Below are 27,500 nucleotides of genomic sequence, written 5' to 3'. Positions count from 1 at the left end.
TGCACACAGGAAATAAAAACCATCAAACATGTTGAACAAAAGTCAGCCACAGACCAATAAACACACCATGACCAGGACTTTGACCCAACATTTTTCCTGCTGGTGGGCGTGTGTGCGTGTAATGTAAAGTTCCAAGAGTGAAACAAGAGGATTTATTGGACCAACAAGGTTTGCATTGAGGTGTTGAGAAGCTTTCAGACAAAAAAGCAAAAGACCTATTATGTAATGATGTAATGAGAACACACAACCAAGCAGCAGTCTGACTGATCTTTGACCCTTAATATGCAAATGTTATCATCATCATCATCAAGTCACGCTGAGTTGACGCACTTTATTCCCAATAAAGCAAGATGTTTATTGATGACGTCCATGTTCAAGTGTGCATGAATGTTTCGTAGTTTGAATGAAATAAGACAAACGTGCCTGTTTAAAGTGTTTATACCACAATGCACCGCAACATTTATCTTTAATACTCCCTCAGTAAACGAACACTCTTGTTTCATGTTTGTTGAAATACAAGCCAAGGTGCTTCGCACCTGAATGAGGTCTGAAATAATAAATACAAACGTGTCTTAGCCATCATTGACTTGGAAAAAAACCCAGAATAATACAAATTAAATAATTGTAATAGGAATTAAAAAAGTAAATGAAATGAACAGTATTAGTAGTGAGGTAGTGTTAGCTAGCTCCATGGCGAGAGCGGTGTCAGGCTCGGTGTGAGGCCGGCTCTCGGTGCTCCTTAGCCTGCTAGCTAATCTCGCAAACTTCGCTGCCCTGCTTGCCGTCGTTGTCACCGCTGAAACCTCCGCCAAGCTTCTTGTCCTACCTTTCAGTGCGAGCTGACTCCCAACGACAGCGAGCCAAGTGAAGCTCCGGGAGGTTTCCGAGGCTGATCCGTGCTCGCTACGGCAGCCTGGGCCGCACTGCTCTGTGTGTGCCCGCCTTCAAGGCTCCCAATCCCGCAGACAACCTGGGAAAGGCTGAGAGGATCGATCCCGATATCGACAACACCGATACCAAGGGGAGCGTCCATCCATCCATCCATCCATCCATCCATTTTCTACCGCTTAATCCCTTCTGGGTCGCGGGGGGTGCTGGAGCCTATCTCAGCTACAATCGGGCAGAAGGCAGGGTACACCCTGGACAAGTCGCCACCTCCGTTTAGGCTTATTTTTCACTTTGTTCATTTCTACAAATATGTTTGTTGTATTTATACGTTTGTTATATTTGTCATGGAAATCACATATAAATGATACAAAGGCCGAAATATGTAAAACTATTGCTATTTTACACAAAGTGAAGTTCTAAATCCAAAAGCATTGTATATATCAGACCTGGACATTGTGCGGCCCGCGGGCCGCATCCGGCCCTTTGTACGTCCCTGTCCGGCCCGCGTGAGGCCAATTATAAATTACAAAATAAATTTAAAAAAGCATCTATATCGAGTGTGCAATACAACGGTACTGCTTTTATTTTGAAAAGTGTTATATGTGCGTATGTCCTGTGAGGGAAGGCGCACAGCGACAAGTGATGCCCGGTTATCCTCGAGAGAGAGAGAGAGAGAGAGAGAGAGAGAGAGAGAGAGAGAGAGAGAGAGAGAGAGAGAGAGAGAGAGAGAGAGAGAGAGAGAAAAACCACCAGACAGAAACCACACTGGACTAAACCAAATTATAAGAAAACAAAAAGAAAACTATCTGACACATTGGAAAGAATCAACCCAAAACCAGAGCAAATTGGAATGCTATTTGGCCCTACACAGAGAATACACATTGGCAGAATACCTGAGCACTGTGACCGATCCAAAACTAAGGAGATCCTTGACTATGTACAGACTCAGTGAGCACAGCCTAGCCATCGAGAAAGGCCGCCATAGGCAGACCTGGCTCCCAAGAGAAGACAGACTGTGCAACCAATGCACACAGGGTGCGGTAGAAACTGAACTGCACTTCCTAACAACCTGCCCACTGTACCAAGACATCAGAGACATATACTTCCCACAAATGGCCAATACCCAAAGAGAGTTTGAAAACATGACAATTAACGACAAACTCCCATACCTACTGGGGGAAGTAAAGCAATGTGCAAACACAGCAGCAAGATTCGTGAGCCGTTGCGACAAGAAAAGGACATCCAATGGAATACAACCACCATAAAGACTATTCCTGCACTATTTGTACTATACGGACATCTGTACATAGATCTACCCACAAACAGCATATACGTTCAAATACACTTGGAAAACTGCTGCTATTTTTAAGCCATCTTTACTTGAATGTATACATATATGCATCTTTATTTAAACGTTTTGCACAACTCTATAGTTTATCTTATTTTATTACTATAATGTTATATTTTAATTAGTCTTAACATTTTTAAAGTTGCAATGTGACACAGCTCTGTTCACACAGCTCTTTAGTATAGTAGACCTATATTTTAATTGTACATAGTTTTAATTTCAATTTCAATAGGTGCTTAAGTTTGATACATTTTAATTGTTTTGATCCTTACTTGAATGTATACATATGCATCTTTATTTAAATGTTTTGCACAACTCTATAGTTTACCTTATTTTATTACTTTTTATTATTATAATCTTATATTTTAAATTAGTCTTAACATTTTTTAAAGCTGTAATGTGACACAGCTCTGTTCACACACATCTTTAGTATAGTAGACCTATATTTTTAATTGTACATACTTTTCATTTCAATAGGTGCTTAAGTTTGATACATTTTAATTGTTTTGATTGATTGTTTTAATGCTGGCTTTGGCAATGTAAACGTTTGTTTCCCATGTCAATAAAGCCCCTTTGAATTGAATTGAATAGAGAGAGAGAGAGAGAGAGAGAGAGAGAGAGAGAGAGAGAGAGAGAGAAGAGAGAGAGAGAGAGAGAGAGAGAGAGAGAGAGAGAGAGAGAGAGAGAGAGAGAGAGAGAGAGAGAGAGAGAGAGAGAGATTACAGGTGCAGCCACGCTGCTTGCCACGGGGGGAATTCCGCCCTCAATGAAGACTCCCAGGTTTGATGGCAAGGCGAACTGGGAGGCATTTCATCCCACTTCTGACATCAATTGTAGCGTCCAGAAGAAGTGCACACCAAGTCTGATGCACTTTTTAAACTTTTATTGAGTAACCTATACTAACACAGCTCAACTTATCTCGTTCTTTCCAAAAGGAAAACCAATCCTCACTCCTCATTTCCGCAACAGCAACGCTTCCTCCTTCTTCGCCAATCACCTTACAGGCGTGCTACGTTCACAACAAAGAGGATGCAGGATAAAGTGACAGAAATTGAAATTTTTGTATTGTAATATACATCAGGAAGTGTTGTGTAAGAAAGTGTTAAAAATAAAACCATCAAAAGCCATCTGCTTTTGTATAAAGATAAGTTAGGTTAAATGAAAATATTATTATTATTATTATCTATCTTACGGTATATCAAAAATAATTTGAGCAAAATTTAATTGAAATATTGTCGGTGTGGCCCTCCAGCAGTGCTCGGGTTGCTCATGCGGCCCCCGGTAAAAATTAATTGCCCACCCCTGGTATATATTATACAATACACTGATTTTTCCATATTTAACATATTGTAATAAAGTGTGGAGGAGTGCCTGTAAAACATCCATTCATCCATTTTCTACTGCTTGTCCCTTATGGGGTTGCGGGGGTACTGGAGCCTATCCCAGTTGCACACGGCCGGAAGGCAGGGTACACCCTGGACAAGTCGCCACCTCATCACAGGGCCAACACAGATAGACAGACAACATTATTTATACCCAATCTTCCTTTTGCACAAGAGAGCCGTAAGAATCACACCATTGCACCATGGACTGTCACCAAGCGAGCTCCTGATGGGAAGGCGTCTCCGCTCGCCGCTGCCACAAGCGCCATCCAACCTCAAACCACAGCGGCCCAGAAAAAAGGCCTTCGAGAAAAAGGACTATCAGCTGAAATGCACACAGGCTCAGAACTTTGATAGCAGACACACAAAAGCCCGAGCTGAGGCCTGGACAGTCAGTATGGATATCTCCCTCAAAACAAACAGCTACAGTGATCAGGAAGGCCGACACGCCACGCTCCTATGTGGTCGACACTGGAGCAGAGGAGGTGAGGAGAAACAGGGCTCACCTTCAGGCTCTCCCTGAGCCACAGCTCCAGCCACAGTTGGCCCCACAAGAGCCACCCACCCCACAAAAGGAACACAGAACAGAGAGGGAAGCAACACCAGGTACACCAATCGGAGAGCAGGTAACCCAGACATCGAAAGCAAGAGATGCTCCAAGACGGCAGGTAAAGCCACCGGGGTGGCCTAAAGACAATGTCTCGTGAAAGGATAGGACATAACGAAACACATCTTGTGTAATGTTGAAGCCTTAAAAAAAAAAAAAAAAAAAAAATGCAATTACAGTTTGACTAAGTTGGCAACACTGTTGTTGTTTTGTTTTATTTTGTTGTTGTTTTGTTTTCTTTTCTTTCTCAGGGAGAAATGAGGATGGTAAGGAATTTGTTATGCAATTCTATACATAATGTTTTTATAGGGTGTTAGGTTGATTCATTATAAATGGTGATGCTTATATATAAGTACATTGCAATGATTGTTCATTCCTTGTTGTACATTGGAGAAGGGGAGATGTAGTGGATGTCCCTTATGGGCATCCGTAGTTGTGTATGTATGTTCGGGGCATACGCAGTTGGTTCAGTAAAGTCTACACCACTGAAGTGGACAGCCGTGTGTGTGTGTCACTGATTTCTACAGAATTGTAGTAATCTAAGCTACAAGTTCCTTTCGATTAAATAGCTAAGTTACAGGGGAAGCTATCCCCAGAGAATTGTAGCAAGTTACACTGCAAGCTACACGGCAAAAGTAGCTTGCTACATCAAAGCTACATTTAATGACATTTTATGTGAGCCCACAATGTATAATATCAATGTTAATGTAACTGAGAGTGTACAAATGGACACAATAAGGGTCCATTACTATTAACTATCTGTCATTTAGCTGGGGATATGTATTCATTGAGTTTGCCTTTTCTTTGGCCCACTCCTATAATGTTATTAATTGTTTCTACCTGCAGTAAAAAACAGCATGTATCTATATCTTGACAAAAACAACAAAAACAATGACTTGTGTGTTGTTTGGGAACAGTTGGTAATGGTTATGTGCAGTAAAACTTTTCATGAACTCAACTCACCTTAATGTGTGTTCCTAAATTTGTGTTGGACGTCTTAGATGAAGAGAGCAGTTATGATTTTGGTTTACAGAGTAAACAAATAAAAACTACGTTTTTGGGCATTGTTTTCTCTATACAATTTGTCTAAATATGGCCAAGGACACACATTATTGTGGGTTTCCTTCACGTCATTTTCATCATTAAGGTAAAAATTTAATCTGCAAGAGAGAATCCCTCTGCCATTTTCAAGTGTGTGTCTTTTTTTTTTTTGAGTCTTCAGCATGAAGCGTCCCTCTGTCTCCGACTCCCTCGTCGTCATGTGACATGAGCGCATGTCTGTTATGATTTTGCTTACTAGTTTCGATGACCCGCCTTATCTTGCCTCTGATTGGCCAGTCCGTAATGTTTCGCCCTAGCCAATTGTGACTCATCATACGAACACCAACAAATCATCATGGATTTTCTCTGTATGTATGGATGTTCTCATTCACCTAGGTCATTGTATTTTGTCCATATTTTTTGGGCATGGATTCGCAGTCCATTTTCTCTCTTTGTAGTTTGTAGCTTGATGTAAGCTATCTAGCTCCATGTGTCTAAAAGTAGCTAAACTAAAGGAAAAGCGACTCGTTTAAAAAGTAGATAAGCTACCATCAAGCTACTGGAAAATGTAGTTAAGCTACGTAGCTTAGCTACATGTTGCTTGTTACTGCCCATCGCTGTACATAGGGAACCCACAAACCCAATATTCAAACAGTAAAACAGTTATTGAAAAAATAATAATCATGATGATAAAAATATGATTTGGTGTATTTTTTGTTTCCATGTTTAATTATGTTGTTGTTTGTTATGAAATATGGAGTCTCTCGGCCCCTCTGGGGCTGGGCGTTCCGTTTTTCTGACTTTGTGGAATGTGGTCTCTTGCTGGCTTGGGGGCTGGCTGTCCCCTGCTTCTCCCGTGCCTTGTCCTGTGCTGGATGTGTCTGTCTATGGCCTGCCGCTGGCCCTGCCGTGCGCCACAGTGGACCCAGCTCTTGAGTTCCTGTCGCTGGCCGGCCTGGCTGCGTAGGGCTGGTGCTCCCTTGTTCTCTGGGCACAGCACCTGCTATTTTGGGTTGGGCTCTCTGGGTCCCGAACACACTGAAAGACAAATATATTGTGCATACAAATTCACATACATACTCACATACACACAATTATTCATACATATATACATACATTCATTCATACATTCATTCATACATACATACGTGCACACATTGGTACTTCCCCCCTTACATAGGTACATAGGCTCCCACATACATACACAAATACAGTACATACATACACACTCACGGTACATCCATCCATACGCACATTCACTGTACAAACACACATATACACATACTGTACATATACAAGCACATATACAAACATACACTCATGCATATAATTATGGTCCATCCAACATATATTCACATATTTCCCCTAGGGCAGTGCTTCTCAAATATTTTTTGTTACGCTTTCTTTTGTAATTCAAGTTATTACATATATGTATTGTTGCATTTGAAACAATTGTATTGTTGATATTAGAGGTAATTATTATTATTCATTATCAATAGTGCTATTTATATTGGTATTTGTATTGTTCTAATTGTAGTGTAATAATGTTCATTGTCATTTCTGTGTTATTAATATTTACTTCACTAACTGCTTCTTTGCTATCACTTTTCGTGTCATATTTGTACATATCGTAATTGCTGACATTGTTCTGTTGTTGTTGTTGTCTCTCTGTCTTATCCCCTTCTTGTCCACGCAATGTTCCCCCTTTGTCTTCCCTTTTTCCTCTTTCCCCTCCTGCTCTGGTCCGGCTGCGCCAAACATTATTATAAATCATTTTAATAAAGTCAAATAAAAATAAGGCAACAAAAGAAGTACCCCACACTTCTCTTTTGTAAAGTAAATCTGTACAGCAAATAAGGGCATCTACATCAACAATATGATTAGCCTGAGGAGCTGGACAGGACACACAAAAAAGTGAATATGGAGCAGGTAAAAGTTTTAACTTTTTTCTGCATCTTTTCATTCATGTTCTTTTTTAAATGATTTGTTTTAATGTTATGTTGATTTTTTTTTTTTTTTTTAACCTTGAATGAATTAAATAAAATAATAATTCCAATAAATAAAACATATCGTTGAATGATAAGTCAGGGAATACTTTGAAGTCCTATTTTAACGAGAGTTAATAGTACTTTTTGATTGTCTTTACTTATTTTGCACTATTGACTTTATTTTGCACGAAACGTAATACATAGTCGTATTATTTGTACTCATATTGTTGTATTCAAATACAGTATAGTTGGATTGTTCATGTTCACTAATGAGCTTGAAATGTTTCAAGTACCGGTTACTTGGTATTGAATCGATACCAATATTTGCAGTATCGCCCACCCCTACTGGGATCCTGGCTCCGTAACGTCACCAGCTGGGAAACGTCTTGATTGTTGGCCTGCGGGGGGCGCTATCCGTGTACAGTTACGAAGAGTCTTGTATAAAGTATGTATCGCCAACAAGCGCCATGATTGCTATCAAGGACGTTATATTTTGCCTTATTAATTGTTGATGTATTATTTGCCATTTTATGTTGTATATTTTAATGAAATTTTCAGTCTACTTTCTCATTTATTATTACACCCAAAATTTGGTTTATTTTACTAATTCAATATCCGTCTATTTGTATTTGTGTTTGACATTTTCTTCTACCGCTACTGAAGTGCATAGTTTTACTTAGATTCAAAGATAGTCGGTTTTTGTCAAACCATCTCTTTAATTTGTTATTTCTTCTGTTATTATCTGTATTAGCTTCTTTGTGTTCTCTCCTGAACAAAACACAGACGTTTACCTGGCACAAGACGCTGTAATCGGTGACTCTCCGGTGTTGATGGCGAACTGTCACTTCCCATACTTGTCTTCTTTCTTGGTTGTGGGGAAAGTGATGTAAAAGCAATTTACACAATTCTCACAGGTGAAGCAGCCCCATGCTGCGCAACTGGGCATTTTTCCACGTCGAAAAACTAAGAAGAATCGCCGCAAACACAAAGCAAAGCTATGTTGGTAGCAGTCATGGCACCCTGTAGTCATGTGAGTGCTTTTTGACCTATCAAAGAGATCGCCTGAAACATACACGACTCCTGACAGTTACTATAATTAGTTATGTTAAAGTTAAAGTATCAATGATTGTCACACACACACACTAGGTGTGGTGAAATTTGTCCTCTGCATTTGACCCATCCTCTTGTTACACCCCATGGGAGGTGAGGGGAGCAGTGAGCAGCAGCGGTGGCCATGCCCGGGAATAATTTTGGTGATTTAACCCCCAATTCCAACCCTTGATGATGAGTGCCAAGCAGGGAGGTAATGGGTCCCATTTTTATAGTCTTTGGTATGACTTGGCCGGGGTTTGAAATCACAACCTACCGATCTCAGGGCGGACACTCTAACCACTAGGCCACTAGTTTATAAATAACTGTAATGAGAGTACGCCAAGAAAAATAATCAAAAGAAAAAAATGCTAATAATGAATATTTTCATGGTAGCCCATACACAATCTATAATAAGAATTGTTGGCGTCAAATCTCTTAATTTGCCACACAAACTCTTCTGAAGTTTCTGTTTTTGTTTTTGGACAGAAATGTAGTATTTTCAACATGTTTGCTGCTGCACTAAACTGCGAGTCACTTATGTTGGGTTAGGATTCTTATGGAATAAAATGAAGAATAAAATAGACGCTGTTTCCAGCGCTAATCAATAACAATAATCACGGCAGTCATGCGTGAACAATTCCTTTCTTCTAAGATAAATCTTCAATAACATTGAAAAAATACAAAAACATGCTGTTGTATATCTTTGCACAACACTGCACTCTTGCAAAACGCAGGCACGCTCGCAAGACACACACACACACACACACACACACATACACACACACACACAGAGTAAAGACTTTTCTTGTTAATACAGGTGACGTGAGGAAAAGGCAGGACGACATATTTGCACTTGACGTTTATTGGAAAGAGTTAAAGGTGGAGAATGGATTGAGTGCAGCAGCATTTCAGCAGCATTCAGTCCAACAAAGTTCAGGGGGTTACAGGTAAGTGTGTTTGACCATCAAAAGATCCACCAGGAGATCCATCAGTCTCTTTAATTTCCGGCTCTTCAGAGGAAGCGGACAAAGCATCCAACTCCTTCTTGTCCACTTCCTGTCGTTCTTGGATGTGTAAGATCAGACTTCTGATCTCCTCACGCTTGGTCTTCATCCTCTGCTGAGGGAACCAGTCCAACAGGTTGATGGGTAGATGGAAGCTAGCAATGGGATTCTGAACGGAAAGACAACACAACACGTCCAAAAATGGCAGACAAGAAGCAGAAGCCAACATTGCTGCATTCTGAAATTTTTAAACACAAGAACCATCAATTCATACACTTTAGTAAGTATACTGGGAACTCTGTACTTTTTTTTTTTTGAATGTGTGAATGTTGAATGCGTACTACTGTTCAAAATAAGAATAAGAGCAATAACAAGGAACATCCCAATATGTACTTTCCGCTCTCCTATTTAAGTATAAGTACAACTGCAACACATTTATGCATTCAAAAGACTAAGTGTAAGTACACCATTAAAACACACTTCTTTATGAACTGGAAATACTGAGCGTAAGTAAACACGCCTAAAGTTATGTACCCAAAATACCAAGTGTAAGTACTGTATATACAGTCGTGCTCATAAGTTTACATCCCCTGGGAGAATTTATGATTTTTTGGCCATTCTTCAGAGAATATGAATGATAACACAAAAACCTCTCTTCCACTCATGCTTAATGGTTGTGTGAAGCTATTTATTGTCAAACAACTGTGTTTAGTCTTTTAAAATCAAAATGACACAAGAAAGTACCCAAATGACCCTGATCAAAAGTTTACATACCCCAGTGACTTTGATCTGATGACATGCACAAAAGTTGACACAAACAGGTTTGAATGGCTAATCAAGGTTCCAATCCTCACCTGTGACATGTTTGTTTGTAATTAATGTGTGTTTATAAAAGGTCAGTGAGTTTCTGAGCTTATGACAGACCATTGCATCTTTCATCCAGTGCTGCACAGATGTTTCTGGATTCTGAGTCATGGGGAAGGCAAATAATTGTCAAAGGATCTGCGAGAAAAGGTAATTGAACTGCATAAAACGGGAAAGGGGTATAAAAAGATATCCAAGGAATTGAGAATGCCAATCAGCAGTGTTCAAACGCTGATTAAGAAGTAGAAAATGAGGGATTCAGGTAGACCAGCAAAGATTTCAGCCACAACTGCCAGGAAAATTGTTTGACCTTTTATACACACACATTAATTACAAACAAACAGGTCACAAGTGAGGTTTGAAACCTTGATTAGCCATTGAAACCTGTTTGTGTCAACTTTTGTGCATGTTATCAGATCAAAGTCACTGGGGTATGTAAACTTTTGATCAGGGTAATTTTGGTACTTTCTTTTGTCATTTTGATTTAAAAAGAGTAAACACAGTTGTTTGCCAATAAATAGCTTCACACAACCATTAAGCATGAGTGGAAGAAAGGTTTTTGTGTTATCATTCATATTCTCTGAAGAATGGCCAAGAAATCATGAATTCTCCCAGGGTATGTAAACTTATGAGCACAACTGTAAGTGTAAGACACTTATGCATGCACTCAAAAATAAGTGTCAGTGCATAAGTGTAACTAAGACTTAGGGTCTGATCTACTTATGGTTTGTGTGCATTAAAACCTGTGCAAACTTGATAGCACACGTAAAGCTGTCTCTCCTTAACTTGCGCATTCCATTTAGCATGTCTGTCTTCATGAATATGCAGAATATATGTTGATCATCAGAATGGCCACAATACTTAGAGAAGATGCACACACAGTTACATTTTTTAAGAATAAAACTCCATTGCGAGCGCTATTTTGCGTCGTTATTTAGCACGTATTAAAAGTACGTGCAAATTGATAGTTACACACATGGTTATGAGTAATGAGGCGATTGCTCAGCAGCTTCATCCTTACCTATGCTTGTCAACATATCTGGAATGTCAAAAATAAAAAGTATCAGACATATTCTCTCATCAAAAAAATAATTTTATAATTTCAGAGCTGCTGGATGACTCAAGAAGCTTATTAAAACGGATTAAATTGATGCGTTTTGGTGTCTGCTGGTGTGTTTTTTTTAAAATGACATTTGTTTTGTTTTTAAAAAGAAGATATATTAAACTATCTCCTATGTGAACAAAATACTTCTTGCAATATTAATTTTCTTCTTCACATTTGCAGTTAGGGGCGCAGCCTCTACCATGAGCACATCTTCAGCGCAAAAAAAAAAGAAGTGGTTTACATTGTAGATGCACTGCTTCTAAAAGGCCCATGAAAAGGGGTACATGTCTGCTGCTTGTTTGAAAACAGCAAAACGCCACAGGAAGGAGCATGAGAACATGAATGTGCAGTATATGATCGAGTGTCTCTGTGGTGAAGGCTGCATAGTATACGCAATATCCTCATTTAAATAAGGCGGTCTGCACCACTTTTCAATTGCACACGCAGTGTTACTACTGTAGAGCACACGCAACACACCCACTAACAGTACTCACACTTTTACAGCTTTCACACTCTGTTTTGCGCATGGTATTTGGATCTTAGTAGATCAGGCCTTAAGTACACGAATGCAAATGTAACACTCTTATGCACTTAAAAGGCTAAGTAAGCATAAGTACACACGTCTAACACACTTGTGACTCAAAAGACTAAGTGTAAGTACACAATCATAACACACTTACGCAATTAAAAGACTAAGTGTAAGTACACATACTACTAATAATACATATTAAAATCAGGCCAATGTATGAATTAAATGTTTTCCACAGTTTCAGGAAGGCGTGGCGAAGTTGGTAGAGTGGCTGTGCCAGCAATCGGAGTGTTGCTGGTTACTGGGGTTCAATTCCCACCTTCTACCTTCCTAGTCACGTCCGTTGTGTCCTTGGGCAAGACACTTCACCCTTTGCCTCTGATGGCTGCTGGTTAGCGCCTTGCATGGCAGCTCCCGCCATCAGTGTGTGAATGTGTGTGTGAATGGGTAAATGTGGAAATACTGTCAAAGCGCTTTGAGTACCTTGAAGGTAGAAAAGCGCTATACAAGTATAACCCATTTATCATTATTTATTTATAATTTGATAATTGGCTGCAACACTTTGCTCGAAACAGCCTACGGTGAGTAGTCAGCCTTCTGTACTTCTGAGTACTTCCATACTCCGAACCGTCCTTTGTGCGTCTCTTCTGGCATTTAATGACTTGCACCATCTTTTTATTTTACAGCTTTGAAAAGCCAGCATGTAGAGCAACGCCAGTTCCTTTTCATCAGTGTAGGGTGCCATCACAGAAAAACACACGATTGTGTGAATTGTAGTGTTTCACGGAAATTTCACAGTTAACATTGCAACTATGGGAGCTCTGACGACTGCGGACGGAGTCCGATTTGCCCACAGTATGATCTAGCCTGTGAGCACCTTAAGTGTAACTACATAATTGTAACACACTTATCTACTACACATACTCACTCACAAAAGTAAGTACGGTATACAATTGTATCACACTTATGTGATCAAAAGACACAAGTGCACCAATTTGAAGATAGCCTATTGAATACATAATTGTAACACATTTGCTCCACTGAGTGGTATAGTACACAGTACATTGTGGTAAAAATACACCGTATGTTGTGGTTAAAGTACATTGTACGTTATGGTAAAAGTACAGTGTATATTGTGGTAACGGTACACTCTATGTTGTGGTAAAAGTACAAAGTATGTTGTAATAAAAGTACACATTTGGTTGTGGTAAAAGTACATTTTAGCACGCAGTGGAAAGTGGGACAAAGGCTCACCTGGAAGAAGCTCTCCACATACTGCAGGATGTAAACGCCACAGTCACTGAAGTTGTCCTGCTGAGGCACACGAGGACTGGAACCCTTCATTACGTCCTTCCCAAACGAGCGATGGCTGCCTTTGCGCACCTCCCACTCCACCTGCAAGTACCTAAAGCAAGCGCACACCACAGGGTCAAAGTCCCGATCCAAGTCACGCAAGCTTGTCAATGACAGAAAGCTTCCTGCTCACTCTCGTAGAGTTCTGACCACCGTGGAGCGAGTGGGACCACGCAGGGAGTCCATGATGAGGATACAAGGTCTGTGAGGTCAACAGAGTAGTTTTTAAAACCAGCACCACCTGCAGGCCAACATGCGGAATTGCACCCACTTACTGTTTGCACAAGTCGGCTTTTAAAAGCGAGGAGGTGTTGGCGGAGAGGGCGTCTTCTGTTGGCGTGCCGTCATCACTGCACTCATCCTGAATCCCATTTCAGAAACAAGGTTAACTTTGTCTTGCGGCCCTGCTGGTCAAGTGGGGAAAAAATAAGACGAAAAGAAGTACCTGACCGGAGCTTTGGTCATCAGAGCAGGTGGAGGCGTGCTCGCCTGTGTAACTAACACTGATTCTGTGCAACTCGCCTAAAAATAGGAAAAAGTGTCCTGTCAGTCAAAGGTCACTGATTGATGATGTAGTGGGTCACACAGCTGAGGACTCACTGAGGTATTGTGGTTCAGGCCCCCTGGAAATCCCAGACACCGCTTGCTCGTCGGGTGGGACTAGGACATCAGAGCGAGAGTCCTCCGATTGCCCGTCCAGCAAATCAGTGTTTGGGGAAAGCGGACAGCAGTGATCCGGTACGTCCTCTGATGGCTGGTTATTAGTGGGGGTGGCGGAGCCAGGTTCGTGCAGTGGAAGGTTAATGCCAGGGAAGCATATGACTGCCAGGTACCAGTGGGACCTAGAAAGCAACACGTGATGTCAGGGTGCAGCATTCTGCCCCTTGCTGCTTGGCAGGTCAAACTCACGACTCGTTGATGGGGACAAAGATGAAGTCCTTCTGGAACAGATCTACATGTCGTGTCCACGTCTTCACCCTGTTGTGCCGTCTCTTGTGGATCCTGCAGACACAGCGAGTGAAGAATTGAAAAGCTTATGTGCACCGACGAGAGGCCATTTTCATGTGCATACTGACGGAAGGCTGCTGGTTTCTGGAAGGTTCCTCCTCTCCCTCTGGTTCAGTCGCTTGTAAAAGAAGGAGCTAAACACGTGGATTCTTTGAGCGTCTTCCCTTTTCAACTTTTCCAGAACTAAATATCTGCAAAGCACACGTTAGCAAGAATAATAATAAGAAGAGTATTAAGTGTTAACCAACTTACTTTAAATAAAAGTCGATGATAACATCGTTAAGGAATTCGCCATCGTTGAGGCAGTGGAGGTCCTCGTTCGTCACCGATATGCCTCCTTTGGCAGGGGGCGGGGGGTACACCATCAGCCTGCAAGACAAGCGACACCATCAGCATGCCAGTTAGCGTCCTGCCCACGCTAGCAAGCGTCCAGCCAACGCCTGACTCACTTCACCACCAGCCCAGAGAAAGTGGGCTGGAGGTCGGCCATGTCCTCATCTTCGTCATCAAAGAAGGTGCTGCTTTGTCGGCGGGCGGCCGTACGCGTACGGAAGGCCACGTAAGTAGGCGCCGGAAGACACATCCGGCTGACCTGTTGATATTGGACAACCTTTAACTGCAGAGACGACAGCGGCGGTGAGACAGCAGAGGAAAAGAAGAGCAACAGACTTGTGGAATGTGCATAAGTCCCAAAAGATGCCATGAGAACAACAACCTCCTTCTGCTTGGATGTCTTGTTGAAGTTGACCAGACGAGTGTTGGCCTCCTCAAAGGGCAGCTTCCCGGGAAAATTGCTGCGGTTGTTGTTCCTGCCAATCTCGCCCAAGATGTCTTCCAGGATCATCTGCTCTTTCATCTCCAGGCCGTCCACAAAGATGAGGACAATGTACTTCTCGTCACAGTCTTGGGGTGTGGAAAGAAATGTCCATCATCCTGCTCGCTGGACATCCCGTCTACTATCTCCACTCGTACTCACGTTCTCCGGCACAGTCGTACCACTGGCCGCCGCACTCCTGCGACATGTTGAGCTGCGTGCGAAGGCGGGCGCACTCCTCAGATGTGGTCTGGAAAAACAAGACGGGAAGCTTGCGTACGCTGCACCATTCACAGCTGATCAGCTCCGAGGCCTGAAGGTCCACCTTCTCTGTAGTGTCCTGCTCGGCTCCTGGCAAAGACAGCGGCTCAGTGCACCGTAAAGTCAACATGAGGGAACGTGTGGCAGATGCCGCCTCTACCTTCCGTTTCAAGCTGAATGCGTTCCACAGAAAACTGCAAGACAAGAAGACCAGCAGGGTCAGAGCGGATGAGAGCAGGACAGTTGGATGCTGTTGGAGAACACTCACAATGACAGGCTTCTTCACCATCCTGCGCAGCGTTCCCACTCGTACACTACGACACTGCAGGATGATGCTGTCACACTTGCTGGACTCCACTTTAGAGCGCTTGCTTCTGGGAGAACACAGCTGCTTCTGCAACTGCAGCAATGAACAGACAAATTAGTTTGCTTGCAATTTTGTTGTACAATGTCAATAAAGATATATTCTATTCTACTCTACAACTACTAGCAGCAACCAGCAGAGGGTGCTCATCTGAGAAAGTGAGCTTGACTTCATAATTTCCTGTTGGGATAAAGAAAAACATCAAAAGTGAAGATCCCACCTGGTCTTTCATAATGGGTCCCCGTGGTATCATGATCTTCAGGTTGACGTCTTCGAAGAACTCGGCACTGAGCTCCTCCTGCTCGCTGCAGCTTTTTACAGCCGCCTCCACTCTGCCACAAGAGGGTGCAGGAGAGGAGTGTGCCGAGTCTGCAGGTTGCGGGGAGATGCTGTCAAGCCTGTTGACACTTCCTGTGCTAGCGTTGTCCATCTCGTCATCGCTGGACAAGACAACTGTGGATTGCAGAAGATTTTTTTTCTTATTTGCTGTCATCAGAATTTTCCATAAGCACAGCCCCTTCATTTCACAATCACATATAAGTCCCAGTCTGACATGTGGCACGATGTAGATGGCTCCAGGCGAGCACCGCATCACTGACACGCAAACATGCTGCCTCTAAATGGGACACCTTGTTCTTCCTAGAAGTATGTTATCTTGCAGTACACTTAGCACATTCAATAGTCCCCATCTAGGCTACGTAGCAGAAGGTGAGGGCCTAACTTGGAATAATGGCGGCTGTGGAGCAACAAGTAGCGATGGAAAGTAGTTAACAGACCAAGGTAAATGTTGCCATGGTCATTACAAGTGAGTGTACAATGACAGTAACAGTTTACTTATTGAAGTACAGCTTGTGAACTTTGTCCCCTCACTAAGACGTGTTTTGTGCACAGATAATAAGCTTACAGCATTACAGAGTTCGACCAACATGTAATTGATCGTAGCGTGGCGCCACGGCGAAATAAAAGCTGCCACACCTTACAATGATGTGATGATGACGAAAAGTAAGACGCACGCGATTATGTGGAGTGGAGGCAGCATGTCTACGAAGTGGATGTACTTTGAAGGGATCATATTATGATTTATTTCTACATTTAAAACACTTCCTTGTGGTCCATATAACATGTAATGGTGGTTCTTTGGTCAAAATTGTGCATAGATTATGTTTTATAAACCGCGTTCAAGCCGCTTTCTGACCGTCTCTTCAGGATGTGCCATTTTGTAGGCGGTCTTATTTACGTACCTCCACTTTGACAGCGTTTTCTCCCCGTCAACCAAGTTATAGTTCTTAACACTTCCATATGGAGTCGACTGATGGATATACAATCGTGGTCAAAAGCTTTTGACAAGAACATAATGTCATGGCTGTCTTGAGTTTCCAATCATTTCTACAACTATTATTTTTTAGTGATAGAGTGATTGGAGCACATACTTGTTTGTCACAAAAAACATTCATGAATTTTGGTTCTTTTATGAATTTATTATGGGTCTACTGAAAATGTGACCAAATCTGCTGGGTCAAAAGTATACAAACCCCGTTTCCATATGAGTTGGGAAATTGTGTTAGATGTAAATATAAACGGAATACAATGATTTGCAAATCCTTTTCAACCCATATTCAATTGAATGCACTACAAAGACAAGATATTTGATGTTGAAACTCATAAACTTTTTTTTTTGCAAATAATAATTAACTTAGAATTTCATGGCTGCAACACGTGCCAAAGTAGTTGGGAAAGGGCATGTTCACCACTGTGTTACATGGCCTTTCCTTTTAACAACACTCAGTAAACGTTTGGGAACTGAGGAGACACATTTTTTAAGCTTCTCAGGTGGAATTCTTTCCCATTTTGCTTGATGTACAGCTTAAGTTGTTCAACAGTCCGGGGGTCTCTGTTGTGGTATTTTAGGCTTCATAATGCGCCACACATTTTCAATGGGAGACAGGTCTGGACTACAGGCAGGCCAGTCTAGTACCCGCACTCTTTTACTATGAAGCCACGTTGATGTAACACGTGGCTTGGCATTGTCTTGCTGAAATAAGCAGGGGCGTCCATGATAACGTTGCTTGGATGGCAACATACAGTATGTTGCTCCAAAACCTGTATGTACCGTTCAGCATTAATGGCGCCTTCACAGATGTGTAAGTTACCCATGTCTTGGGCACTAATACACCCCCATACCATCACAGATGCTGGCTTTTCAACTTTGTGCCTATAACAATCCGGATGGTTCTTTTCCTCTCTGGTCTGGAGGACACGACGTCCACAGTTTCCAAAAACAATTTGAAATGTGGACTCGTCAGACCACAGCACACTTTTCCACTTTGTATCAGTCCATCTTAGATGAGCTCAGGCCCAGCGAAGCCGACGGCATTTCTGGGTGTTGTTGATAAACGGTTTTCGCCTTGCATAGGAGAGTTTTAACTTGCACTTACAGATGTAGCGACCAACTGTAGTTACTGACAGTGGGTTTCTGAAGTGTTCCTGAGCCCATGTGGTGATATCCTTTACACACCACTGATGTCGCTTGTTGATGCAGTACAGCCTGAGGGATCGAAGGTCACGGGCTTAGCTGCTTACGTGCAGTAATTTCTCCAGATTCTCTGAACCCTTTGATGATATTACGGACCGTAGATGGTGAAATCCCTAAATTCCTTGCAATAGCTGGTTGAGAAAGGTTTTTCTTAAACTGTTCAACAATTTGCTCATGCATTTGTTGACAAAGTGGTGACCCTCGCCCCATCCTTGTTTGTGAATGACTGAGCATTTCATGGAATCTACTTTTATACCCAATCATAGCACCCACCTGTTCCCAATTTGCCTGTTCACCTGTGGGATGTTCCAAAAAAGTGTTTGATGAGCATTCCTCAACTTTATCAGTATTTATTGCCACCTTTCCCAACTTCTTTGTCACGTGTTGCTGGCATCAAATTCTAAAGTTAATGATTATTTGCAAAAAAAAAAAAATGTTTATCAGTTTGAACTTTAAATATGTTGTCTTTGTAGCATATTCAACTGAATATGGGTTGAAAATGATTTGCAAATCATTGTATTCCGTTTATATTTACATTTAACACCAGTGTTTCCCACACATTCATTTATTTGTGGCGGCCCGCCACGAAAGAATTACGTCCGCCACAAATAAAAAATAAAATAAAATAAATTTTTTTTTTTTTTTTTTTGTCCTTTCCAGCTTTTCAGGAAAATCATATAGTTGATGTAGATGCCCATATAGGCTGTTCAGATTTACTTTACAACAGAGAAGTGTAGGATACTTCTCTTGTTGCCTTATTTGTATTTGACCACTACTGTTTTCTGTTTATTTGTTACTGACTGTGGCAGGACACCTCTGCCTCTGTTTCACTTTATGTTGCTGGTAAATAATATGGTTGTAGTAGTAGGCTAAAGTTAAATTATTTAGTATGCACTAATTAAAGGGGCAGAGCTTTAAGAGACATTTTAGTTTTTATATTTTATAAGATATATTTTTTGTAAGAACCACAATTAATAAATATATTTCAGTGAATAACTTATTGTTCAAATCTGTATATAAATATGTACATAAAGTGTTGTAATTATATTGTAAAATGGATGGATGGATAGATGGATGGACGGACGTTTGAAACAAAACTGTTATTATTAATTAGTAAGTATACATTTTTTGAGCCTTTTTAGAGAAAATCATATCATTGTAGTAAATTATGCAAATTACTCGATGATGTCATGGTGACCACGCCCATAGCCACGCCCCCACCGCCACAGGTATCTTGACAGTTTATGGGAAACACTGAACACAATTTCCCAACTCATATGGAAACGGGGTTTGTACATAGAGCAATGTTAATATTTGGTTACATGTCCCTTGGCAAGTTTCACTGCAATAAGGCGCTTTTGGTAGCCATCCACAAGCTTCTGGCAAGCTTCTGCTGGAATTTTTGACCACTCCTCTTGACAAAATTGGTGCAGTTCAGCTAAATGTGTTGGTTTTCTGACATGGACTTGTTTCTTCAGCATTGTCCACACGTTTCAGTCAGGACTTTGAGAAGGCCATTCGAAAACCTTAATTCTAGCCTGATTTAGCCATTCCTTTATCACTTTTGACGTGTGTTTGGGGTCATTGTTCTGTTGGAACACCCAACTGCGCCCAAGACCCAACCTCCGGGCTGATTATTTTAGGTTGTCCTGAAGAATTTGGAGGTAATCCTCCTTTTTCATTGTCCCATTTACTCTCTGTAAAGCACGAGTTCCATTGGCAGCAAAACAGGCCCAGAGCATAATATTACCACAATGCACAATGCTTGACGATAGGTATGGTGTTCCTGAGATTAAAGGCCTCACCTTTTCTCCTCCAAACATATTGCTGGGTATTGTGGCCAAACAGCTCAATTTTTGTTTCATCTGACCACAGAAGTATATTGGTGTTGTTATATGTGTAAAGATTCAAATCAGTACAGCTTACGGTTGCAGGACATCTTTAGCATGTTGATTCCTAGGGCCAACACAAATCTTGGAAAAAAGCCTTCAGATATTCTCCTCCATAGCCTTGGAATGACTTACAAAAGGATCTGAAGTTACCTGAACTGATAACTTTGGATACATTTTAGTCTATTTTAAAGGATGTAGAAACCAGTTGTATTGGGCACTGTACTTGTTTTTAAATAGTTTAATTACTGAAACATTTTATATATTTTTTGACCAATCGTGTGAATTTATGTTATTGTTGTAAGTCATTTATATTTTTAACTGTGGTGTGTGACTGTTGCTGTTTTTGTTTCTGTAACTTTCTTTGCTGCCTTCTTGGCCTGGTCACTCTTGGAAAAGAGATTTGAATCTCAATGAGTTTTACCTGTTTAAATAAAATATATTGATATTGATTAGAAATGGCAATAGCGGAGGATGCATGTGCATGTATAAGACATATTATTCACTACAGCGCAGTCTGCAATGGCGGACTCGCGCTAAGAACTTTGAGTACATTTCTACCACACATGGAGATATCCACTGACGTCACAATTGGAGAAAAACATCAATAATGGGGCAAACAGAAATATAAAGGAAGCCTCCCGAATGCAGCTGGAATAGGCTCCAGCACCCCTGCGACCCTGAGAAGGACAAGCGGTAGATAATTAATGGATAGATGGAAGTATAAAGGAAGGCAAGAATGTTTTATAAATACCCCCACCATGCATGCCTCCATGGTTTAATTTCAAATTTTTGGGACTTACGCACATCCCAAATACACAAGAACAGGTACCAATAGGTAAGAAAGGTTGGTTTTGCATAGTACGTCCACTTTAACATAGTCGAGATATACCTATGAACCGCGATCTACAAAATGTGCAATGTGCAAATATTGCCTTGTTCTAACATGCCAGAGGCCGTTCACCTTGGAGATCAGTGGTGATTGCTGTAGACTGCTAGGGAAGCTCAGCTTCCCCTAAAATATCAATATCAAAAAAGTGGTGAAATATGCAGTTTTGTGTTTAAATTTCATTGACTAAATACGCGCTAGAATGCGTTCAACTTTTGTTCAGAATCAGCGATTTTCGTGACAGATGACGCAACTTTGTTCTCATTCATTTGGGACATAAGAGTGGGTTGTTCCACTGCAGCCAAAGTAGACAGTCATTGGATAAATGCTCAGCTTTGTCCCGCCCACAGGCCCCGGGCTTCTATGGATATGAATGAGAAGTGGGCTTGGTTTTGTCTGGCCTGCAGGGGCTTCTGCATGATGATTGGATGATCTGTCTGAGGCTGAATCCCTTTATAGCTGACAGCAAAATGAGTGAATCAGCAGCCTTGAATTCAGTGACGTGCAGTCAGGGGAGGCAGGTGAGGCGGGGCCTCACGTGCCATCATGGAAAGAAAAAAAAGAAAAAAAGAAAAATACAAATTTAATTGTTATATGTATCCAGTGATTATACTATAAAGTTATTTTCCATTTAACTTCACCAGTTTTAGATTATTTTTATTCAAAATCACTGAATTTTCACATTTGCCGTTCAAATACTGAGAAGAGACTTGCTGTGATCAGCAGTCAGTTGAGGCACGTCACTCAGTTGAGCCTCACATGGATTGCGCAATGACTCGGCTAACTGCTGGCCTGCTGTGCAGTAAGACCGTATTGCTATATGAATTATATTATATATTTCCATAGTTTAGTTAGCTGAGGTATATAATGTACAGTGTATTTTGTCAACAACTGTATGTGTGTAACGTATTTCTTGTGCTGAGCAATCATAAAACGGCTGCGAAGACGCACTGGCTGAGGCTCGCAGTAATCCCGCCTCCTGGTGGAGAATGCAACCCCTGACGGGAGTGTTATATCAACTAAAGCCCACACTTAAACTTTCCACGTGCAAGATTGAATCTATTTTAAAAAGTTATTCAATAAGAAACCAAAAAGTGCAAAAACAATAATGTTCGTGTTGGAGGAGTTGTGAATGACTGTTGGGCCACAACATTAGGTACACCTGCAGACTGCAGCACTGATTTCATATTTCAGTCATTCACAACTCCTCCAACACGAACATGATTGTTTTTGCACTTTTTGGCTTCTTATTAAATAACTTTTTTAAATAGATTCAATCTTGCACGTGGAAAGTTTAAGTGTGGGCTTTAGTTGATATAACACTCCCGTCAGGGCGTGCATTCTACGGCGGGGGTGCATTATCCAGAACAACAGCGGCGCATGGACTTCATTTATAAGTAAAGGTAAGACCATAATAACGTTTTTTTTATTAAATGTGCTTTTTTGTGTGCTACAGTTTGTATGTGTAAAGTTAAAGTTAAGTTAAAGTACCAATGATTGTCACACACACACTAGGTGTAATGAAATCTGTCCTCTGCATTTGACCCATCCCCTTGTTCACCCCCTGGGAGGTGAGGGGAGCAGTGGGCAGCAGCGGCGCCGCGCCCGGGAATAATTTTTGGTGATTTAACCCCCAATTCCAACCCTTGATGCTGAGGGCCAAGCAGGGAAGAATGCTGGTATGAGCTTTTAAACACAACCCGTTAACTGCTGCCAATCAAATGTTGAATAAGATACTCTTTAGGGTTCATATGTTTGTAAATCTGACTGTGATGAAGTCGTTGCCTCACCAGCCATGAACCTCACCGCACGTCACTGCTTGAATTATAGATCACTGCCAGCAAATTTTTCATGTTTCATTCTGTTGATTTGTGTTGATAGAGAATTTTACTAACCGTTGGAATTTTTCCTGCAGTTTATCATTATACCGTCCATCCATCCATCCATCCATCCATTTTATTCCGCTTATCCTAGGTCAGGTCGCGGGGGCAGCAGCCTAAGCAGAGAAGCCCAAACTTCCCTCTCCCTAGCCACTTCGTCCAGCTCCTCCCGGGGGATCCAGAGGCTTTCCCAGGCCAGCCGGGAGACCTTGTCTTCCCAACGTGTCCTGGGTCTTCCCCGGTCGGACGTGCCCTAAACACCTCCCTAGGGAGGCGTTCGTGTGGCATCCTGACCAGATGCCTTATACCGTTTATTGTTAAATCCCTACTAATACCACATATTTGTACTTTGCATCATCGCCAATGATGCAAATATACAATGACATATTGACCATGCTCCTAACCAAGCCCCCACCGCCACAAGTATATTGGCAAGTTGGGGAAAACCCTGCATTAGCAATAAATTCAGCTGAAAGGTGAATTTGTATGTCAGTCTGCAGCAGCTGGAAAGAGATGTGAGTGACACCTACAAGACTTAACGGGTACTTACTGGGATCATCGAGGTCGTGCTGGGCTGCAGTCTTCCGCCTCCGTCCGGGTGGGTTCCATACGTCGCAGCAGCCAGAAGTGGCGGCCGACCGAGGAGTTGGGCCGTTGACGCTGGCAGCCCGAACGGGTCTGTTGCTGCATGCCGATGGTTTGTAGAAGTTTTGTTGCAGGCCGCTGCTGGGTGCGGAGGGGGGTCGAGATCGGATTGGTGGTCGGGGGTACGGCGAAGACAGCGCCCCCTGCTGACAGGGCAGACAAGCTGGACTGTTGCCGCAGTTGTGACACTTAGTGCCGTCTTCACACGGCATGCTGCACTTTCCACACACGGTTTGGTAAGTGCTCAACGCCTGCCGAGCAAAAGGAAGATACAGCTCACTTGCTGCTCAAGTGTTGCCCCCTGCTGGTTAGCTCACCTGGTTGTCTTCCACCTGGGAAGGGAAACCTATAGTGCTCTCCAAAGGTTTCCTCCTTTGTTGGACGCGACGTTTGATGTTCAAGCTCTCGCCTCCTTCGGAGTTACATGGAAGAAATCAACATCCAAAAATTCACATTAAAAAAATCTAAATTACTATCAACACAATCAGGACGTTTTGTTGTTTTCGTGGCCCACAAAAACAACCGGATGCAACCCCCAGTAGCATTAATAACCTGCTTGATAATAGTTAATAATAATAATAAACAATGTTTAAGTAAAATGTATAACTTGCTTTAGCATTAGAGAAAGACTGTACCGTGCATTAAAGCTAAAACTGTGAGTAACATTAATAACCTGCTTTATCCATTAAAGCTAATAATTACACTAAAAACATTAATAAAACTAGGGATGTCCCGATCAAAATGTTTGGCCTCATAAGATCCAATTTCAAGTCCCCGATCCAATACTTTCACAATAGATAATAGAACTGAAAATGTTTTGGCAAGTAACTAAAATCAACCTGCGACGAGGTGGCGACTTGTCCTTGGTGTACTCTGCCTTCCGCCAGGATGCAGCTGGGATAGACTCCAGCCCACCCCCGAGGGGGACAAGCGGTAGAAAATGGATGGATGGATAACTAAAATTAACACAATGAGATTTTATAGCTTATCCTATTAAATTTAGAATGTGCTAATGTTCTTGTAAATCTGATGATGTATTAAAGTTGTGGAATTGAATGCTACATACCTCTTCTTTAACAAAATAAAGAATTTAGTACACAACAAGTAAACAAAAACAACTATTGGATCCCATTTATATCATTTGGGTTTTGCCCTCAAAGCCTTCCTGTATCCAGCCTAACTCCCTGACTTTGTAGACATTAACAAAAACACCAAAATAATTTAATTGTAATAATTAATATGTACAAGAAAAAGATCATATCAATCTAATCACTTCGTTATCATTTATATAATGATAGTATAGCAGGTTTGGTTAGGTTTGAATTGATTTCGAACATGTATACAGTATCAATATGATACATCGCATATTTTACATATTTTGTTTTACAACATGTCGAAAAAAGGAATACGTAGAAGCAAAGCTTATCTAATCCTCCCCCTTTTTCACTTCATAGCAATTACTAACACATACTTTCTTTTCTCAATTTGTGCACAATTTACATCAATGTGTTCTAAATACGGTACATACTTTTTTCTCATAAGTAGGGAAACCAGTTATGATTCACTTAATAAAATGGATAATATTTAATCTTCAATAAATTCATGACGTTTATCATAATTCTTCTTCTTTGTACATTGTAAACACTTGTAGTTTGAACAGCCTCTTAAATTGGATGATATTAGTACATTGTTTGACTTCTTTGCTTAATCCATTCCATAATGCTAAAGGTTGTAAGTGTTGTACGTGCAAACAAATGTTTTGAATTAGATTTCTCTCCAAAGTTATATTTCTCCTCTTTTGTTGAGAATAATTTTTGCACATTCTTGGGTAGCGGGTTATAATTTGCTTTGTGCATAATTTTAGCTCTTTGCAAATGCACTAAGTCTTTGAACTTCAATATGTTTGATTTATTAAATAAAGTGTTTGTATGTTCTCGATATTCAATTTGTATTGGATATATTTATTATGTATTATTCTAAATACATTTATTATTCTAACTGACCTTTTTTGTAACACGGTTAAGGAATGAAGCATACTTTTGTATTTATTTCCCCATATTTCTGCACAATAACTCAGATATGGTAACACTAGCGAGCAGTAGAGAACACGAAGTAATTTTAGGTCTAGAACATATATTGCTTTATTCCTTATATAAATATTTCTTGCCACTTTATGTTATATACTGTATCTTTTATATGAGATTCCCAGTTAATTTTATCCATTACTACACCCAAAAATGTTATTTATTTTATTCTTTCAATTTCTACTCCATCTATTTGTATTTATGTCTGACTTTCTCTTTTTAACTGTTACCAAATAACATTATTTTGGCTTTACTGAGATTCAAAGAAAGTCTGTTTTTGTCAAACCATCTTTTTAATGTGTCCATTTTTTCTGTTGTTATTTGTATTCGCTTCTGTGTGTTCTCTCCTGAACAAAACGCAATTGTGTATCAATAGTATCAACATCATTGAAGCTTTAGCGGTTAGCTTCTTGTGTCGTCCTGCTCTGTGTGTGTGTGTGTGTGTGTGTGTGTGTGTGTATGTGTGCGGAATGCCTAGCCATTCTTTTTCCTCTCTTCCTCTAGTGATAATGGTACTTGGAAGAAACTATTTATTTTCTGCCGTGGTGGAGGATTAGTATCTTAGAAGCTGCTTTGCATTGCATTGTTGCAGCTTGCTCTCAAATTGGAGCCGGTGTTCTGGGAAGACAAGCACCCTCCTGGAATTCATGCAACTCCTATATGTGTATAACAAGGATTTTGGAAATGTAATTATGTGTCCCTGAGCATGCATACCTTTAAAAAGGAACCTTTCCCATGAGTACAATTTTTAGCATGTACACACTGACAAAGCTGTGGTGAAAGGTAAGTTAAAAAACGGGATCAGGACATCGGATTCGGGAAACCTCTAAAAAAATTATGTCTAAGTAACATGCTTTATCTGTGTAGAACAACTGTAGTGTGCATTAAAAGCCTACTGAAACCCACTACTACCGACCACACAGTCTGATAGTTTATATATCAATGATGAAATCTTAACATTGCAACACATGCCAATACGGCCGGGTTAACTTATAAAGTGCAATTTTAAATTTCCCGCAAAACTTCCGGTTGAAAACGTCTATGTATGATGACGTATGCGCCTGACGTCAATCGTTGAAACGGAAGTATTCAGACACATTGTATCCAATACAAAAAGCTCGGTTTTCATCGCAAAATTCCACAGTATTCTGGACATCTGTGTTGGTGAATCTTTTGCAATTTGTTTAATGAACAATGAAGACTGCAAAGAAGAAAGCTGTAGGTGGGATCGGTGTATTAGTGGCTGGCTACAGCAACACAACCAGGAGGACTTTGACTTGGATAGCAGACGCGCTATCCGACGCTAGCCGCCGACCGCATCTATGATCGGGTGAAGTCCTTCGTCGCTCCGTCGATCGCTGGAACGCAGGTGAGCACGGGTGTTGATGAGCAGATGAGGGCTGGCTGGCGTATGTGGATAGCTAATGTTTTTAGCATAGCTCTGTGAGGTCCCCTTGCTAAGTTAGCTTCAATGGCGTCGTTAGCAACAGCATTGTTAAGCTTCGCCAGGCTGGAAAGCATTAACCGTGTAGTTACATGTCCATGGTTTAATAGTTTTGTTGATTTTCTGTCTATCCTTCCAGTCAGGGGTTTATTTCTTTTGTTTCTATCTGCAGTTAAGCCCGATGCTATCACGTCAGCTCCGTAGCTAAAGTGCTTTGCCGATGTATTGTCGTGGAGATAAAAGTCACTGTGAATGTCCATTTCGTGTTCTCGACTCTCATTTTCAAGAGGATATAGTATCCGAGGTGGTTTAAAATACAAATCCGTGATCCACAATAGAAAAAGGAGAGAGTGTGGAATTCAATGAGCCAGCTTGTACCTAAGTTACGGTCAGAGCGAAAAAAGATGTGTCCTGCACTGCACTCTAGTCCTTCACTCTCACGTTCCTCATCCACGAATCTTTCATCCTGGCTCAAATTAATGGGGTAA

The 27,500-nt window shown here is 41.1% G+C and overlaps 2 protein-coding genes across 5 annotated transcripts in view; both read right to left on the bottom strand.

The window, feature by feature from the left end:
• Positions 1–1,042, bottom strand: part of myo6a (myosin VIa) — a 46,452-nt gene extending 45,410 nt beyond the window's left edge. Inside the window, exon 1 of one of the 3 annotated variants that reach the window (XM_062045235.1) lies at positions 827–1,042. The gene's annotated coding sequence lies outside the window, so the exon portion shown is untranslated. The remainder of the gene's footprint in view (positions 1–826) is intronic. The other 2 variants (XM_062045233.1, XM_062045234.1) reach the window with 2 other exon arrangements.
• An 8,150-nt stretch (positions 1,043–9,192) lies between these two features.
• Positions 9,193–27,500, bottom strand: part of senp6a (SUMO specific peptidase 6a) — a 44,403-nt gene continuing 26,095 nt past the window's right edge. For both annotated transcript variants that reach the window (XM_062045229.1, XM_062045230.1), the window contains exons 8-23: positions 23,802–23,896; positions 23,390–23,735; positions 15,869–16,101; positions 15,553–15,684; positions 15,445–15,478; positions 15,186–15,374; positions 14,659–15,112; positions 14,462–14,578; positions 14,278–14,400; positions 14,111–14,203; positions 13,802–14,043; positions 13,647–13,723; positions 13,477–13,562; positions 13,335–13,403; positions 13,103–13,253; positions 9,193–9,519 (exon numbers count right to left, since the gene is read on the bottom strand). In XM_062045229.1, coding sequence (XP_061901213.1) covers positions 9,280–9,519; positions 13,103–13,253; positions 13,335–13,403; positions 13,477–13,562; positions 13,647–13,723; positions 13,802–14,043; positions 14,111–14,203; positions 14,278–14,400; positions 14,462–14,578; positions 14,659–15,112; positions 15,186–15,374; positions 15,445–15,478; positions 15,553–15,684; positions 15,869–16,101; positions 23,390–23,735; positions 23,802–23,896 — 2,681 coding nt within the window. In that variant the 3' untranslated portion in view covers positions 9,193–9,279. The remainder of the gene's footprint in view (positions 9,520–13,102; positions 13,254–13,334; positions 13,404–13,476; positions 13,563–13,646; positions 13,724–13,801; positions 14,044–14,110; positions 14,204–14,277; positions 14,401–14,461; positions 14,579–14,658; positions 15,113–15,185; positions 15,375–15,444; positions 15,479–15,552; positions 15,685–15,868; positions 16,102–23,389; positions 23,736–23,801; positions 23,897–27,500) is intronic.

The sequence above is a fragment of the Entelurus aequoreus genome, linkage group LG04, assembly GCF_033978785.1.
Source record: "Entelurus aequoreus isolate RoL-2023_Sb linkage group LG04, RoL_Eaeq_v1.1, whole genome shotgun sequence".
In the NCBI taxonomy this organism is placed as follows: Eukaryota; Metazoa; Chordata; class Actinopteri; order Syngnathiformes; family Syngnathidae; genus Entelurus; species Entelurus aequoreus.
This window is presented reverse-complemented; position numbering and strand designations above follow the sequence as displayed.